The 14,700-nt window shown below is 46.2% G+C and overlaps 1 protein-coding gene across 1 annotated transcript in view; it reads left to right on the plus strand.

Annotated features, from left to right (window-relative positions):
• The first annotated feature begins 2,629 nt into the window (after positions 1 to 2,629).
• sh3gl2a (SH3 domain containing GRB2 like 2a, endophilin A1) overlaps positions 2,630 to 14,700 on the plus strand; it is a 33,684-nt gene continuing 21,613 nt past the window's right edge. Inside the window, exon 1 of the mRNA XM_027022767.3 lies at positions 2,630 to 3,025. Coding sequence (XP_026878568.1) covers positions 2,981 to 3,025 — 45 coding nt within the window. The 5' untranslated portion in view covers positions 2,630 to 2,980. The remainder of the gene's footprint in view (positions 3,026 to 14,700) is intronic.

Below are 14,700 nucleotides of genomic sequence, written 5' to 3' on the forward strand. Positions count from 1 at the left end.
ACTGGTACCTTCTAAACAGCCAACCTAAGGAAACGTCCGCGTAGCTGGAGACCACGACGTCACACACTGCTTTCCCAGTGCACACCGATGACAGTGGTGTTACTAATAATCTCAGAAATAATGACGAGAAAAACAGTTCCTGCCCAGTCAGCCAGTGACTGAAGTCTCTCAACCCGCAGTTACGCTGGTGGTTTCCTCTCTTCTTGGTCTTTGATTTGTACGTGGTGGTCCTGACTTCTTTATCAGTTTAACTGGGATTCTTGTCGTGTGAGGGTTTACTAGTGCTACAATGACACATGTTCTTGTTTCTTAATGCACGAAACTAACGTTTTGGTTGTGTCTGATTATTCTAATTTTTCAGTTTCACTGTTCAGTTCCGTATGGACCACATAGTAACACTGAATTTGTTACAGCTGTGATTTGTGTGTAAAATAATATATTAAGGGCTTTTATTTCGTGTTCAGATTCAAGTAATTGAAGAATTACACTTTTGAAAAATTACACTTTTTAAATATTTTTCCAGCGAGTTTAAATTAACCTGTTTTCTTCCACACGCTGTAAATGACTATTTATGATGGTAACGTTAGATGACGAATGCAGTCTTTCAGTGCTTGACCCCGAGCTGTCGTAGCGCCAAATGGCCACTAGGTGGCGGTATTGCTCCACTCCACAGTTCTTACTGTACCCATGAGGCGTTTATCAAAACGAGAGATTCCTGATTTTTCGTATGAACCTAACGAGCTAATAATAGACCCAATTAATGGTGTATTAACCGTTTTTAACAGGAGCGTATATAAAAAAATGGACCCAATCAATGGTGTATTAACCGTTTTTAACAGGAGCGTATATAAATAATGGACCCAATTAATGGTGTATTAACCGTTTTTAGCAGAACGGAAAAAATGGACCCAATTAATGGTGTATTAACCGTTTTTAACAGGAGCGTATAAGGCATGTGCTTAACCAGTGATATAGTTTTCTTTGTACAGCATATCACGAGTTTGCGAGGTTGGGTAGGCCAGTACTATAAAATAACCCCAATCTCTTATCTTCGGCCACAGATCTCTATTTTCCACAGTTCCCGAATCCTGTAGTTATTGCGGTTTTTTTGGCTGCAGTCTTTCTGCGGGCCTTGTCTGTCCACCGTTCATTGTTGTGCGTGTATGTACGTGGGTGAGATGCAGAAGGAAACACCCACATCCCATCTGCGTCTCCAGTGCGCCAGTGTTGTGCCGCCCACTGGTGCGTGTGTAACAGCAGATGGCCTCCCAGTCTGGGGTGGCAGTTCTGTGTCCCGTTCACTGTGCTGCACATAAAGGTTATTAGCGACCAGCAGACGACGTTTTCTAGCCTGGCACACGCAATGCATCGCCTGGGTCGCTATCGTAGGGTTGCACGCAGCCCTTATAAACCATTTTCTGCAAGTAGCGCAGTGCTGTGTCATGGAGTCCAAATTAGCACGTGCATATTTGATCGAAATTGTGTGCAACAGGACTAAGCTCGAGGAGCTGTGAGGGCTCTGTGCCTATAGAGCACGTGCAGTCTCAGGACATCCGGGCACTGGCGAGCTGAGCGGTGTAGGCCAGCACGTGAACAATAATAATAATAAACGCTGTGAAGTATTGGGTAAGAGAGTTGTTTAAAGCGATTCTGGGATCTGCCAGGCGCAGAAGGCTCTGACCTGCAGCTGCTGTGATTGCAACAGTAGTCGGTGTCGTTACCATCCGCAAAATGTATTTTCCTATAATACGCAGGGAAGGTTCACTAGTGTTGGTCAAACTCCGTGCAGAACGCAGACTGGGATCGGTAGCCTGAAACAGATGTACTAGTGAACGCATCGTTCAAATCGGTTCAAAAGTAACTAAATGGAACTTTTAATAGCCTCTGTGTTGGCTATCAAATTAATTTTGATACAATTCGAATATTTGTCTACTATTTCACAGTTTAACTAGAAACTCCCGCATTGCATCATTGTCACGATTTATCCAGTAGAGGATGTAGACGCCAGCGCGCGCTTTCCAAAAATCCGTCACGTCGCAAGATTTCGTCCACGAGCGCTGAACTACACGACGATTCTATTCAGATGAATAAATCAATCCCTTCTGATATATGCGCGTTTTTTAGAGTGTTAGGAAATGGGAAATCCCAGCGTCTCTGCTTTCCGATACATCCTTCACAACGTGACCAGTTCGAAAGCCATAAAGTCATGATTATTCCGGGAGGAAATGGGCGCACGCGAGTGTGGCTCGCTCTCTAGCGCACGTGCTAACTGTTGAACCGAGCCCCAGTCGCTGTCCATGGTGCTGAGAATCTTAGCGCGCGTAAACACCATCGCCCGTAACATCAGCGCGTCACAGTGTCATCCTAATGCATTTAAGGGTTTCTGGATGTTCTGATACATGAATATGAATGACGAGGTTTCTCAACAAACACAAATTTCAAAGCACATCGGGTAAACTGCAAAAGGAAGTCCCTATAGTACGCGTGACAGCGCAAACGGTTGGCGGTTCCTATCGTCTCTGTAGCTTTAAACGGTCTAACGCGCCTTTCAATACGTTCATGCTCCCGTTGCTAAAAATAGTTCCTTCCTGCTGCGGTGTGGCGCACTTTCCACCCGCGCCCCAGTAAAGCGTGTTGATGCATTGTGATAGAGTTAAAGCAGCATTCGCACAGTTTACACCAGAAAGCTTCTTATCTGAAACGCTAAGAAACGGCGTGTTGATCTTTGGCGGTATTCGGTGTGTGGGGTAACCGCAGCGGAGGCTCCTACTGGGCCTTTAAGTGGGCTGGCGGCGGAGCGAGGCGACGTCACGGGCGCGCTGACATGTACACTGGCACTCTGTAGTCCGACCACATCTAGAGCCAGCCCCCGCGCGCGGAGATCCCCGGCAGTCGGACACTATCCGCGAGGGTTTACCTGCACGCACAGCATCACCGACGCGCGGAACACGAGCAGGACTGAAGCGCGCCAGCCGGAGCCATGTCTGTAGCAGGACTGAAGAAGCAGTTCCACAAAGCCACTCAGGTAAAGCCACTCGGGCTTGGCTCGAGAGCGAGCGAATGCAGCGTTCCAGTTCTGCGAAGCTACGGAAAAACGGGCCCGTGTGCCGCGCGCGCGCGGCGGCGTCGTCGTCGTCGTCCAGACGATGTCACGTAGCACCATGTTTTCTTTTAACCGGATTTTACTAGAGATTCAGTCCACGCGTGCCTGCGTAGACGGGACAGCGCTGGCCTGCCTGTCCCGCGCGGGACCGAGGACCGGAGGAGTTCGCCATGAAGCCGCGTCACGACACAGTAATCCTCCTCGCGCTAATTAATGGCAGCGCTTGGGCTCGAGGGAGTCCCGAATTCTGTTCTTTGTCATGTCGTTGGCAGGCGCCCGTGCCGGTCCAGGTGGTATATAAACGTGACGAATCACGCTGTGTACAACGTCACGCTCCTCCTTCAGGTGACATTCCAACAAGCTTGTGGTTCACGTGGGTTCCGTGCGAACGCAAACGCCCGCGCGTGAAGGTTGCCCCAGTTAGCTCCTAAAGCGCTGCGCGCGTACCGGGTGTCCTCGTGCCTTACCGACTGCGCGTGTTGACCTAGCTGACCTTTAAAGTTAGTCGTGACGCACGCGGTCACTCATGAAAGCCGCGTGCCTCTTCCATCCGGAAACGTCAAATGACGAGTGCTTGTGTCGAGAATCTTTACCTGCTTGTTCAAGACTGGACATGTGGGTCAGCGTTCTTCACACGTTTGAGTGACCATGTGTGAATGACGAGGCTGTCGTTCGTTTAACATGTTAATATTGTCCCGATTTCCCGTCTTTAAATATACCCACCCAGATCATGTAAAGGTTATATTGAGGCCATGTGTGGCATTTTCTGTGTAGCCTGCAGCGTGGCCAGTAAGGCGGATGCGCTGTGCTGGAAAGTCACCAGTTTGGGACAGTCCTGCAGAACAGTGTGTGCTGATGCAGTCCCAGTCCCACGCCTGCTAAAATAAGTCATTCATTGTTTTAAATGTTTAGTCATTTCACTTATCTTAAATATACAGTTTAATTTATTAGACACATTTGAAGCAGGCAATCAGGTGTGTGTGTTTGTGTGTGTGTTTGTCAGGTGTGTGTGTGTGTGTGTGTGTGTGTGTGTGTGTGTGTGTGTGTGTGTGTACCTATGCAGCGGTCCTTTCCATGTTTGTCTTTAATCTCCCTCAGACTGTCCCACAGTCTTTAAACAGTTTGATCCAGCGTACTTAACCCTAACATCAGGCATCGGTTAATATGGTCTGAGTCCCAGTACTTGTACAGTTTACTCACCAGAGAGACTGGAGTGCTGGAGTGTGATGGGTTTCTGTTGGCATTTTAATAATGTGCTTTAGTGGAATGGACTTCAGAAAATAAATGGCTAAATATTCTGATCTCTATAACATCTGTACACACACACACACACACACACATACACACAAAGACATTGGGTGCCACTGCGGTTTATTAAGGTACAGAGGCAGCGTGATTTGAAGCTTCGTAAACGTGACATCACCCTGAAACAGAAGCGGCCCCCATGATGGAGCTGACTTGCTCCTCCATCTCTAGACTAACCTCCCCTCCTCCACCCTGACCTCAGCCTGTGGATGGTTGGATGGAGGTGGTGGGTACTTACATCGTCAGTGAGTTCACTGCCTTGGAGGTAGGGTGGGGAGGGGAGTTCACTCAGAGCTGTTCTTTAGAGTAGATGGTTACTCTACTGCTGGAACACACACAAACGCACGCACGCACATAGAGGACTGTTCAATTGAATTCCAGCATGCCTTGTAGTTCACTAGCTCCAGACTCTAGATTAGCCTTAGAATGGGAGTTACTCACACGTTACAGACGCTCCAGACACTCCTCTCTGGACTATCCCTTTAATTATTATCGCTACAATGACCTTTGTCATGGTGATATCAGAGAAGACCGCAGTATGCAAATGACCCTTGTAACAATCACATTTTTATTGGCTGCTCTGAACGTCCTGATCATTGGCTGATCTACTTGTTAAGTGCTTTATGGGGGTTTTGCATGAAAAGGTATCAATGTGTTTTGATTGCAATGTAAACAAAAGGATTTGGCCCTTACACTGTAGTCCTGTGTAAAACCTAGATTACCAAAGACAAACATCAGCATGTGATATTTATTGCTACTAAACGTAGGAACACACATCCTGGTGTGTCTTTATATCTTAAAAGCTTGAACTGAAATAGTTCTGAGGTTGAAAAAAAGGTTTTGTATCTGTCCTGGTCTCTGTAATCAGAAACCGAATATTTTAACATAATATGTCTGTATTAACCAATCAGGAAACTTCTCTTCAACGTCCACTCTACCTGTACTAGGCGGTACTAGAAGCTAGGCGTGCGTGTCTGAACTAAGGTTTGGAGGCAGACGGAGAGATTGAGGAAATGTGGTTATCGTCCCCGGCTAAGTAGGAGGTTAGCAAGAACAGTGACATTGGTTACAGCAGCTTCAAGTGTTTCTGAGGCATATGTTTGATATTTGTGTGTGTGGTTTATATGTTTGATATTTGTGTGTGTGCGTGTGTGGTTTGTACGTTGAGGAACACAAATCGTGTGTCATGTGGTCAACACAGCCTTGACTCCATCAGTTCTCTGTGTTTCCCTGATGCCTCTAATTCAGAGGAGATCCAGTGGATGTAGTGCTCCCACCTCCAGTGACACAAACACATGCTGTATGAGGTGTGTGTGTGTGTGTGTGTGTGTGTGTGTCTTAGAGAGACTAGGATCTTCAAAGTCGCAGCCCTTTAGCATGAAGACAAGTTAAGTCTTAACCAGCTTCAGGAGGCAGCCAGCTCTGACTCCCGGGTCTTGAGTTCTTTGCATCAGTTTTGAAGAGATATTCACACATGCTGAGCACTTGTAGGGTTCTGTATCAAAACATTTTTATTATTATTTAATTAAATGTATTATATGATTGTTTTGAAAATAAATTCATAGACTATCAACCTTCACTTTTTGTCTTAAAACTAATGTAAGCATAAATCAGTAAAAACCATTAGATTGTTGTGGGTTTGATTTTGAAATGATATCATTGCCATCAGTCAACACTTAATCTCCCATAATATAGAAGTGAAAACATGTGTTTAAGGAGTTTCAAAAATGACTTAAAACATAAAACTGAAATCTAACCCGCTACAGACTTTCTGTCCTGGGTTTGTGTGGTTTGTCTCCAGGGTTGAGTGGTTTCTGCCCTGGGTTTGGGTAGTTTCTGCCCTGGGTTTGGGTAGTTTCTGCCCTGGGTTTGAGTAGTTTCTGCCCTGGGTTTGGGTGGTTTCGGGGCGGAGCCTCTCAAGGGCCGTCAGGCGGGGATGGTGGGTGTCTGTGAACTGCCATGTTTAGAGCTCTCCATGGAAATGTGATTGGGTTTATGTCTGGGCTCTAGCGCTGTATATGGACGGTTGAATCCAAGCTTGTCGCCCTGGTGATGGGGACACTTGGGGCTGTGACCCTTAGCTGGAGGAGAGACTCTAACAGATCCCAGGAGTGACGTCACAAAATGTATATATTTCTAAAGCACACGTGTGTTAATGTATGGAAGAGTCAGGTATGGCGGCTCCAGTGCGGTGTGATGGTGTGTTGGTCTTCAGGAGATAGAGGAGAATTGCATGCTGTCCGTTCCTTTAAGTCCACTGTGTGGAAGAAAGCTGCAGGATGAATGAAATGGGGACATGGTAAAAGATATGCGCCACACTCACGCGAATGTCGGATTTGTGCATCTGTTTTATGCAACACAGTTGCCTTTTGTTTTTTGCGTTATTTTGTTTATAATTGCAAGTGCTTCGATCTTGCTACAACAACAACATCAGCAGCTCTTCCCAAGAGCCACAGGGCGAGAGCTGTGTGCTGCGGGCTGGGAAAAATGACAGGGCAAGATTTTAGGGATTCCCTGCGCAGCAGGGAAGCCTGAGGCTTTGCACGCATGGTTATTGCGACCCTTCAGTCGCAGGAGCCTAACAGGAGCCTAACAGCACCTCTGCACATACAGAGTCAATTGTGTGTGTGTGTGTGTGTGTGTGTGTGAAGTACACAGTCCTGGATTTGCTACACTGTTCATCCCACATCCACCTTCTTGGACCCTGTAAAAACTGCCAGACTGGCATTCAGTGATATTTACTGAGGCAGTGGGTTGTTATTCAGTTGAGCCTCCAAACCACTTGTTTTCTTTAACTCCCTGCCTCTGCCAAAGCCCCGCCCCCAGGGGAAATGCCTGCCACAGCCAAGGCCCCGCCCCCCAAAGAGAGCTGCCTGCCACAGCCAAGGCCCCGCCCCTGCATAAGTAATGTAACTAATGGAATGTAAGTACCACTTGGAGTGCTGGCGTGCTGGAATAATGATGCGTGGTGGGTGTGGCTTCTTGCTTCTTGATTTAGACGCCAAGGTGTTCACATACACACCAGTGGATCTGTAAGAGCTGTGGGTCTCCTCAGAAGACTGTGATGTCAGCCAGAGGAGTTCTAGAGGACTCTAGATCCTGTGTGTGTGTGTGTGTGTGTGTGTGTGTGTTTGAGAGAACACCGCAGTGCAGGCTGGCTTTGATGAGAGGAGAGGAAAGGCAGTGTGCATTTCAAAATTCTGAATGACTTCTGAACAGTTCCACAGTCCCGACAGCAGGACAGATTGTCCCTGCAGAGTTCCTCTGTCTTGCAGAGTTCCTCCGTCCTGACAGCAGGACAGATTGTCCCTGCAGAGTTCCTCTGTCTTGCAGAGTTCCTCCGTCCTGACAGCAGGACAGAGTGCCCCTGCAAAGTTCCACAGTACAGCTCAGTTAGCCGCGTTGCCTGTGTGCTGACACCCAGTTACTGTGTCCCAGAGTCTCTGTGCTCAGTGAGAAAAGGCTTTTAAAAGCAGACATCACGTAAATTGTTATTCCATTATACTACAAAAGGCTGGAATGAACCAAGAGCTAGAAAGCTGGGATCATTTACATTTAGCTGATGCTTTTATCCAAAGTGACTTACGATCATGTCTGAGTACAACTTTGAGTAATTGAGGGTTAGGAGTCTTGCTCAGGGGCCCAACAGTGTTGGTGTGGTTGGAATTGGCAACCATCTGATTACCTTAACCACTGAGACACCACTGCCATGTTTAATTTTGTTCTCTTGGGTTAAAAAGCAAATCCAGCTGGAGCCTTCTGGAAACTTCTGGATCTTCGTTCCCTTCCTGCTGCAGGGACTCCATTCTCAGTTGGCCAATTCTGAGTGTAATAGGTGCACTGTCTGCTCTGAGAGCGATAGGTAATGTCTGACAGGGACAGAAGTCCCTCCTCTGCTGAGACATTGATGTTCGTCTTTCCCTCCACGTCTCCTCATGTGAGGTGTTTGAAACGCAGTAGTAGTGTTGGGTATGTTTACAGTGGCCACTAAATTAGAGAAACACACTGGACTTTTCAGGCCATCTGACATCCTTTGTATAGTTTTGCTGTCTATTTACACTTTTCCCTAGTTCATTCTCTCTCTCTCTCTTTTTCTGCTCACTTCAGTTCGTCTTTATAATAGTTTTGTAATAATAATGTAATAAACATCAACAAGGTATATTCACCTTTTTACATTTTGCCATAATGTTTAGTTGGGCGGGACTGAGAGCGTTGTCACTCAGGTTCGTAATCTAGGCAGTGCAGTGAAGTCCTAATCCCTCGTCCAGTTTTTCATTTATAAATCTTTTGGATTCAGGGCTTTTCACTTTGCAAAAATGTCTGATCTTTACTTGAATTTCCAGTTCTTCCAACATCCAGGTTCAACAAACATCTCCAGTGTCTCCAACACCCAGGTCTAACATCTCCAGGCAGCCATGTGTCTGTCTGCCCTGTCCTGTCTCTCTCTATTTAGATTTTCTCGCAGTAAAGAGAAGTGCTGCCAATTCAGTTTCTCTTTTTAGAGCTCTTTCTACTCCTCTCTCTCTCTCTCTCTCTCTCTCTCTCCTCCCCCTTGTTCTGAAATGGGATGGTGATATGGGATCTACACTACAGGCTGTGCCAGCGTGATGTTTTATTCAGGTGCCTGTACTACATGTTCTGGCCGTTACCCACTGTGGAGAACACCACACACACACCACACACACCACACACACACACACACACACACACACACACACACACACACACACACACACACACACACACACACACACACACAAACCACATACACACACACTCCTCTATTTGGAGAGCCCTGTCAGTCTGCTGTGAACCAGCATGTGATAATAGATGTTCCTGTCCAGCACTGCAGCTGAGAAACCCCAAATCAGGCCTCTGTGGTTCATCTGGTCTGGGCACTTCAAATATTTAAATACTTAAATACTTAAACACTTGAATGACGTGCATTCGTGTGTGTGTGTGTGTGTGTGTGTGTGTGTGTGTGTGTGTGTGTGTGTGTGTGTGTGTGTGTGTGTGTGCGTGTATGCAGATACACAGTGCTTGAACTGTAGTTGACTTCCCTGGTCTTGTTTCGGTGCAGATGTATGGGCTGCTTAATGACTGGTGACCAGCATTCCACTAGCAGGTGGCTCTACCCCAGTGCATTTTGGGTAATAGCCATAGAGCACTAATCAATGCCCCCCTACAATGACATACAGTGTCATTATTTCTGCATCTATCCCTCCTCCTGCTGGGGGGGGGGGGGTTCTTCTTTGACTAATTTGAGTAATTGAGTAAAACTGTAGTGAGGATAATTCACTCACTAGAGTACTTGAGTGCGTACTCTGAGCTTCTTACTGTGAGATTATTTTGAGGGTAATTAAGCTCAATAAAAGTGTGTGCATGTGTGTACGTGCGTGTGTGTGTCTGTGTGTGCTGTGATCTTGGAGATGGTACTGACTGAGTCCTTTAATTGGACTTGACTCTACTGGTGCTAATCTTTGTGCTGGTAGTGGAAACAGAGATGCCGGTGTCTGAATCAGGAGACTGTCTGATGGCCTTTACATCCGACCCTCTGTGAGCAGGAAGTTGATGTGGGAACACCACAGAGCGTCTCCTGTAGAAGACTGTTAAATACCTGATAAATACCTCAAATCTCAAACATTTGGGGCAGATCAGTGTAACTTTTGCATATGAAGCACCTGACTGAGTTTTAGGTTTGTGCTTCTCTCTCTCTCTCTTACACACATCACACACATCACACACACACACACACACATGCACACACACACAGGTACTTACACATACACACACACAGTCACCCAATTGCCTCTGGAGGCATAAATTTAGGCATTAAAATCCAAAGCTTAAAATTTGACGAGCCACAGCAGCCTTTTTCCAGCCTTCAGGCTGATGTGACGGGACGCGAGTTGAGGAGGGAACTAGACCTCACACACCGCTGCAGAAAGCAACACGATGCAACCGCCTGGCAGAAAAGGCTTCACTTATTAATGCGTCTGCCTGACTCACGTAGCAGCAACATTATTCAGTCTTCATTCATTATTCATAGTCTTGCCTCTCTGCTAAACTGAGCTACAGCTAGCTAGATCAGCCTAGCGTCTCGGCTAAAGACGGGTTTCTGAGCAGAACTTCAGGCCTCATCAGTCAATCCTGAAAGACCCCCCTCCGCCCACCCATCTCACACACACACACACACACAACCACCTAGGAGAGCATCCCTATGTATGGACAGTGTCTTATCAATGCTATAGTCCCCTGGCAATGAAAACTCAGTATTTCAATGTAGCATTAGCCACGTGCTAAGTGTTACTCTGACCTCCCAGACACTGCTGTGATCACAGAGTCCTCTGTTGTCTGTACACCTGAGTAGATGTTTAACTGATGAGTCTGGATGGACTGACGTCTGTTTGGGGCAGAACCTACCTGTTGGGCTGGATTTAATTTCTGATTCTCTCTTGTTCTCGAGCTCTCTCTCTAAACGGAGCCTAAAAGTTGAACTAGATTGTGCTGCATAGATTTTTTTTGAATATGGTTAACCGGTTTTAGTAAGCATCTGTTACACCAGTGAGGAACTGTGTGCGTGAGAGAGAGAGAGAGAGAGACGGCTCCTTGTCTTCAGGTGCTGTCTGTTCCGCGATGATCCAAGACGCATCCAGGGAATTAAAGGACTGTGTCTGTGACTAATCTGTCCGAAGACTGAACCCTCAGATGGATAGCCATTCCAGCTGTGTGTCCTTCAGGAGATCTTCTGGGCTCCTGAGTTCCTCAGGGCTTCATCACGATGGTGGGTGTGTGGATTGTGAGTGCAACCTGCGCCTCAGGGTTTGTGGAGCTGTTGCCGTGACTCGTTCACCATCCCTCCCGCTGTTTAGAGAGTGATTTATGGGGGAGTTTCTGACGCCAACATGCGCAACAGAGATGTGGGTGAAGTGCATGGAGATTGCACCATGTTCCGTTTTCGGGTATATAGAGGTTATTTGGTTTCAGTATTCTGTAAAGTATTTATATAACGTATTACAAGTATGCACATTCTTCTGCTTCATCTCCTTCTCTTAGCTTTAGTATAATTTTTAATAAGCATATGCTGTTAATTAACCACAAACCCGACTGTGCCAGATATTTTGGAGGTTGTGTGGAAGCCGTCTGTGCTGGGTTCCGTCTGTGGTGCTGATGGATTTCTTTAGATGATTTATCAAAAACCTTTTGTGAATGTGACCACAAGAGATTGATAACAGAATCCTGTCTGCTGTCAAGTGTGATGTTAAACCAGTGACCTCTTATTCTAACACACAGCGAAACGTAACGAGCTCATGAGGGGTAGCAGCCGTATTAGCACATTTCATAGGGGTCTTTTCACGACAACTCAGCTGGACCCTGTATATTCTGGACCCTCAACAGTTGCCTGCTTTTCACTGGATTGTTGAAATTTGTATTGAACATCCAAGAAGCCCTGAGAGTAATTTGATTCATGTATTTATGTAAATATTTTTGCTGAGTCATAACATAAAATAAATCATTTTATATGAGGAATCTTTAATTTTCTAAAATTAATATCTCCACAAACTTTCACTTTCTTGCAGCCACATTTTGTTTCTCTGTAGTATTGATACAGTTTTATTGGGTCTACTGCATGGAAATGAGTGCCACAAATCTTGCTAAATATAGTTTTATGTTTTCCTAACCCTAAATCCACTAAGACGTTTTGGCTGTGTTTTCCCAAGATGAATTGTTCCAATTTCCTTGAAACTTTTCTTTGGGAAAATGTTAAAAATGCATTGTCGATATGCATAAAAAAAATTAAAGACGCAGCATCAATGGACCTTGTGGTCAGAAACCTCGACAAGCAGACATGTGTGTGTGTGTTAAACCCTATGTGTCACCGTGTGAATGACTGGGATGATCAACATGTTGTAATCATGGTAAATCAAACACAGACAAGTTCAGCCAGTGTCGCCATGGATACTGAAATCCCAGAGCACAACCACAGAATACGCACAGAGCTGCCAGAGTGAGAGCTTCACGCCATAAAGTCAAACGTGTGAAGATGAAGTTCACAGAGGTTGCTTCTGCGTGGAACAGTTGCTACTGTTGCCCACACTGTCCAGGCCGAGACTTGGCTAGATGACTCTAGTCCCTGGGTGTCATCAGATTGAGAAGGAGGTAATCTCCAGTTTTCTGCCAATTCTCAGAAAGCAAAAAAACCCAAAACATAATAAATGTATTCTGGACAATAAAGGTTGTTTAGCATATAATCTTTGTCAGTTAAAGAGCTACAGATGAGCAAAGTTTGAATCCATTAGAAGTTCTGGAGTTATTTGGAGTTGTTTGGAGTGGGCAGTGATGTGGAGGTCATGAAAGCAGATCACCTGAGTGCTGAAATGGCCTCTGATTGGTTGACTGTCCTTTGGTCCTGCCCATTGGTCCCATCTGTTGGTCCACATTGCAGGGGTTGCAGAGTCAGCGCACACTGCATCAAGTTCTGGAGGAGCAGTGACAGTAGAGAGGGTGTCAACTGATGCCCAGGGACAGCAGAGACCAGGCGATAGTGAAAGTGAAGACACACACACACACACTTGAGAAGTCAGCAGCATTTCCAGACATAGTGTTTTGTGTGTTGTGCTTTTCCTTTGATCATATCAATCACCCTTGTTAAGGTGATTAATGACATCACATCTAAAAGAAGAGACATTCCAGCCTATTCAGTTAAAAAATCAAACTCATCCATTGCACGCCAGTTTCTCAACTCCATACTCTGGACAGAACTCTACAGAAAACATTCTGGCACACAGTAGTGTGTGGAGAACCTGTTGAAATATTTGAGTCTGTCACTGGGGACAGATTAGGTCTCATGGCGTGTGGCAGAAGAGTTCTCGCTCTGCTGAATGGTCATGGATCATCTGACCAGCTGTAGAGAAGCAGACAGACGTGGTAACTAGACACGTGTGGAGCGGTCAGATCCTCCCCAGTTATCCTGTAGTTTCATTTTGCCATTCGGAAGGACTTAGAACATACAGACACTCAAGAGGAACTTGGTGTTACTCTTAGAAGGACTTGGAGAATGTCTGCATGTTCTTCTATCACACCACCCTCTCCTTTAGGAGGTGGTGGTGTCAGTTTATTACTTCCTGTTGTCCAGAGAACTGTATCCATCCTTAACCCATAACCCTGCACACTGAGCAATGCTTCTCTCTTATGAAATGTTCAGGACATGAAGGCACTTTGATTATTGTGTGTGTGTGTGTGTGTGTGTGTGTGTGTGTGTGTGTGCGGCCGCTGGCCGTTGAAATCTCATCCTTCAACTCAGAATAAAGCAGCTACCTGCTTCAGCACGTTTGGCACGTCACAGCTGCTAGACCCCCAATCCCCACAGGACCCCCCCCCCCCCCCCCAGGAGTGCTGTGATGAGCCAGCGAGGATGATGTATGAACACAAAGGAGAGAGAGAGAGATGGAAAGAGGCAGAGAAGCAGAGAGAGAGAGAGACTTAGAGAGGGTAGCTTGTTTGAAAACGAGAGGAGAGAGCAAGGAAGAGGTGTGAAAAACATGGAGAGATTTGGAAAGAAAAGGGAGAAAGATGGATGATAGTGGGGTGAGGGAGAGAAGAAAGGACAGTGTAGAGGAGAGAGACGTCTGATCTGTGGAGAGTGAGGCTCCATTCTTCTCTCTCAGCTGCATTTAAAGAACGTGAGAGCAGAGGACAAATTCTCTTAAACATCCTGAGTGTATGTGAGTGGCAAACACGCGTGATGAGACGAGCACCTGCACTCTGTGGTCTGTTGATGTGCTTTAATTAGGAGGCTATGGGTGGTGGTCTGACCATAGTAGTGTGTGTGTGTGTGTGTGTGTGTGTGTGTGTGTGTGTGAGTGTGTGTGTGTGTGTGTGTGTGTGTGTGTGTGAGTGTGTGTGTGTGTGTGTGTGTGAGTGTGTGTGTGTGTGTGTGTGTGTGTGTGTGTGTGTTCTGGATGTGACATGCATTCACTCGTGTGTGTGTGTGTGTGTGTGTGTGTGTGTGTGTGTGTTCTGGATGTGACATGCATTCACTCGTGTGTGTGTGTGTGTGTGTGTGTGTGTGTGTGTGTGTTCTGGATGTGACATGCATTCACTCGTGTGTGTGTGTGTGTGTGTGTGTGTGTGTGTGTGTGTGTGTGTGTTCTGGATGTGACATGCATTCACTCGTGTGTGTGTGTGTGTGTGTGTGTGTGTGTTCTGGATGTGACATGCATTCACTCGTGTGTGTGTGTGTGTGTGTGTGTGTGTGTGTGTGTGTGTGAGTGTGTGTGTGTGTGTGTGTG

Source organism: Electrophorus electricus, chromosome 12 (genome assembly GCF_041902795.1).
Source record: "Electrophorus electricus isolate QZ-2024a chromosome 12, ASM4190279v1, whole genome shotgun sequence".
Classification (NCBI taxonomy): Eukaryota; Metazoa; Chordata; class Actinopteri; order Gymnotiformes; family Gymnotidae; genus Electrophorus; species Electrophorus electricus.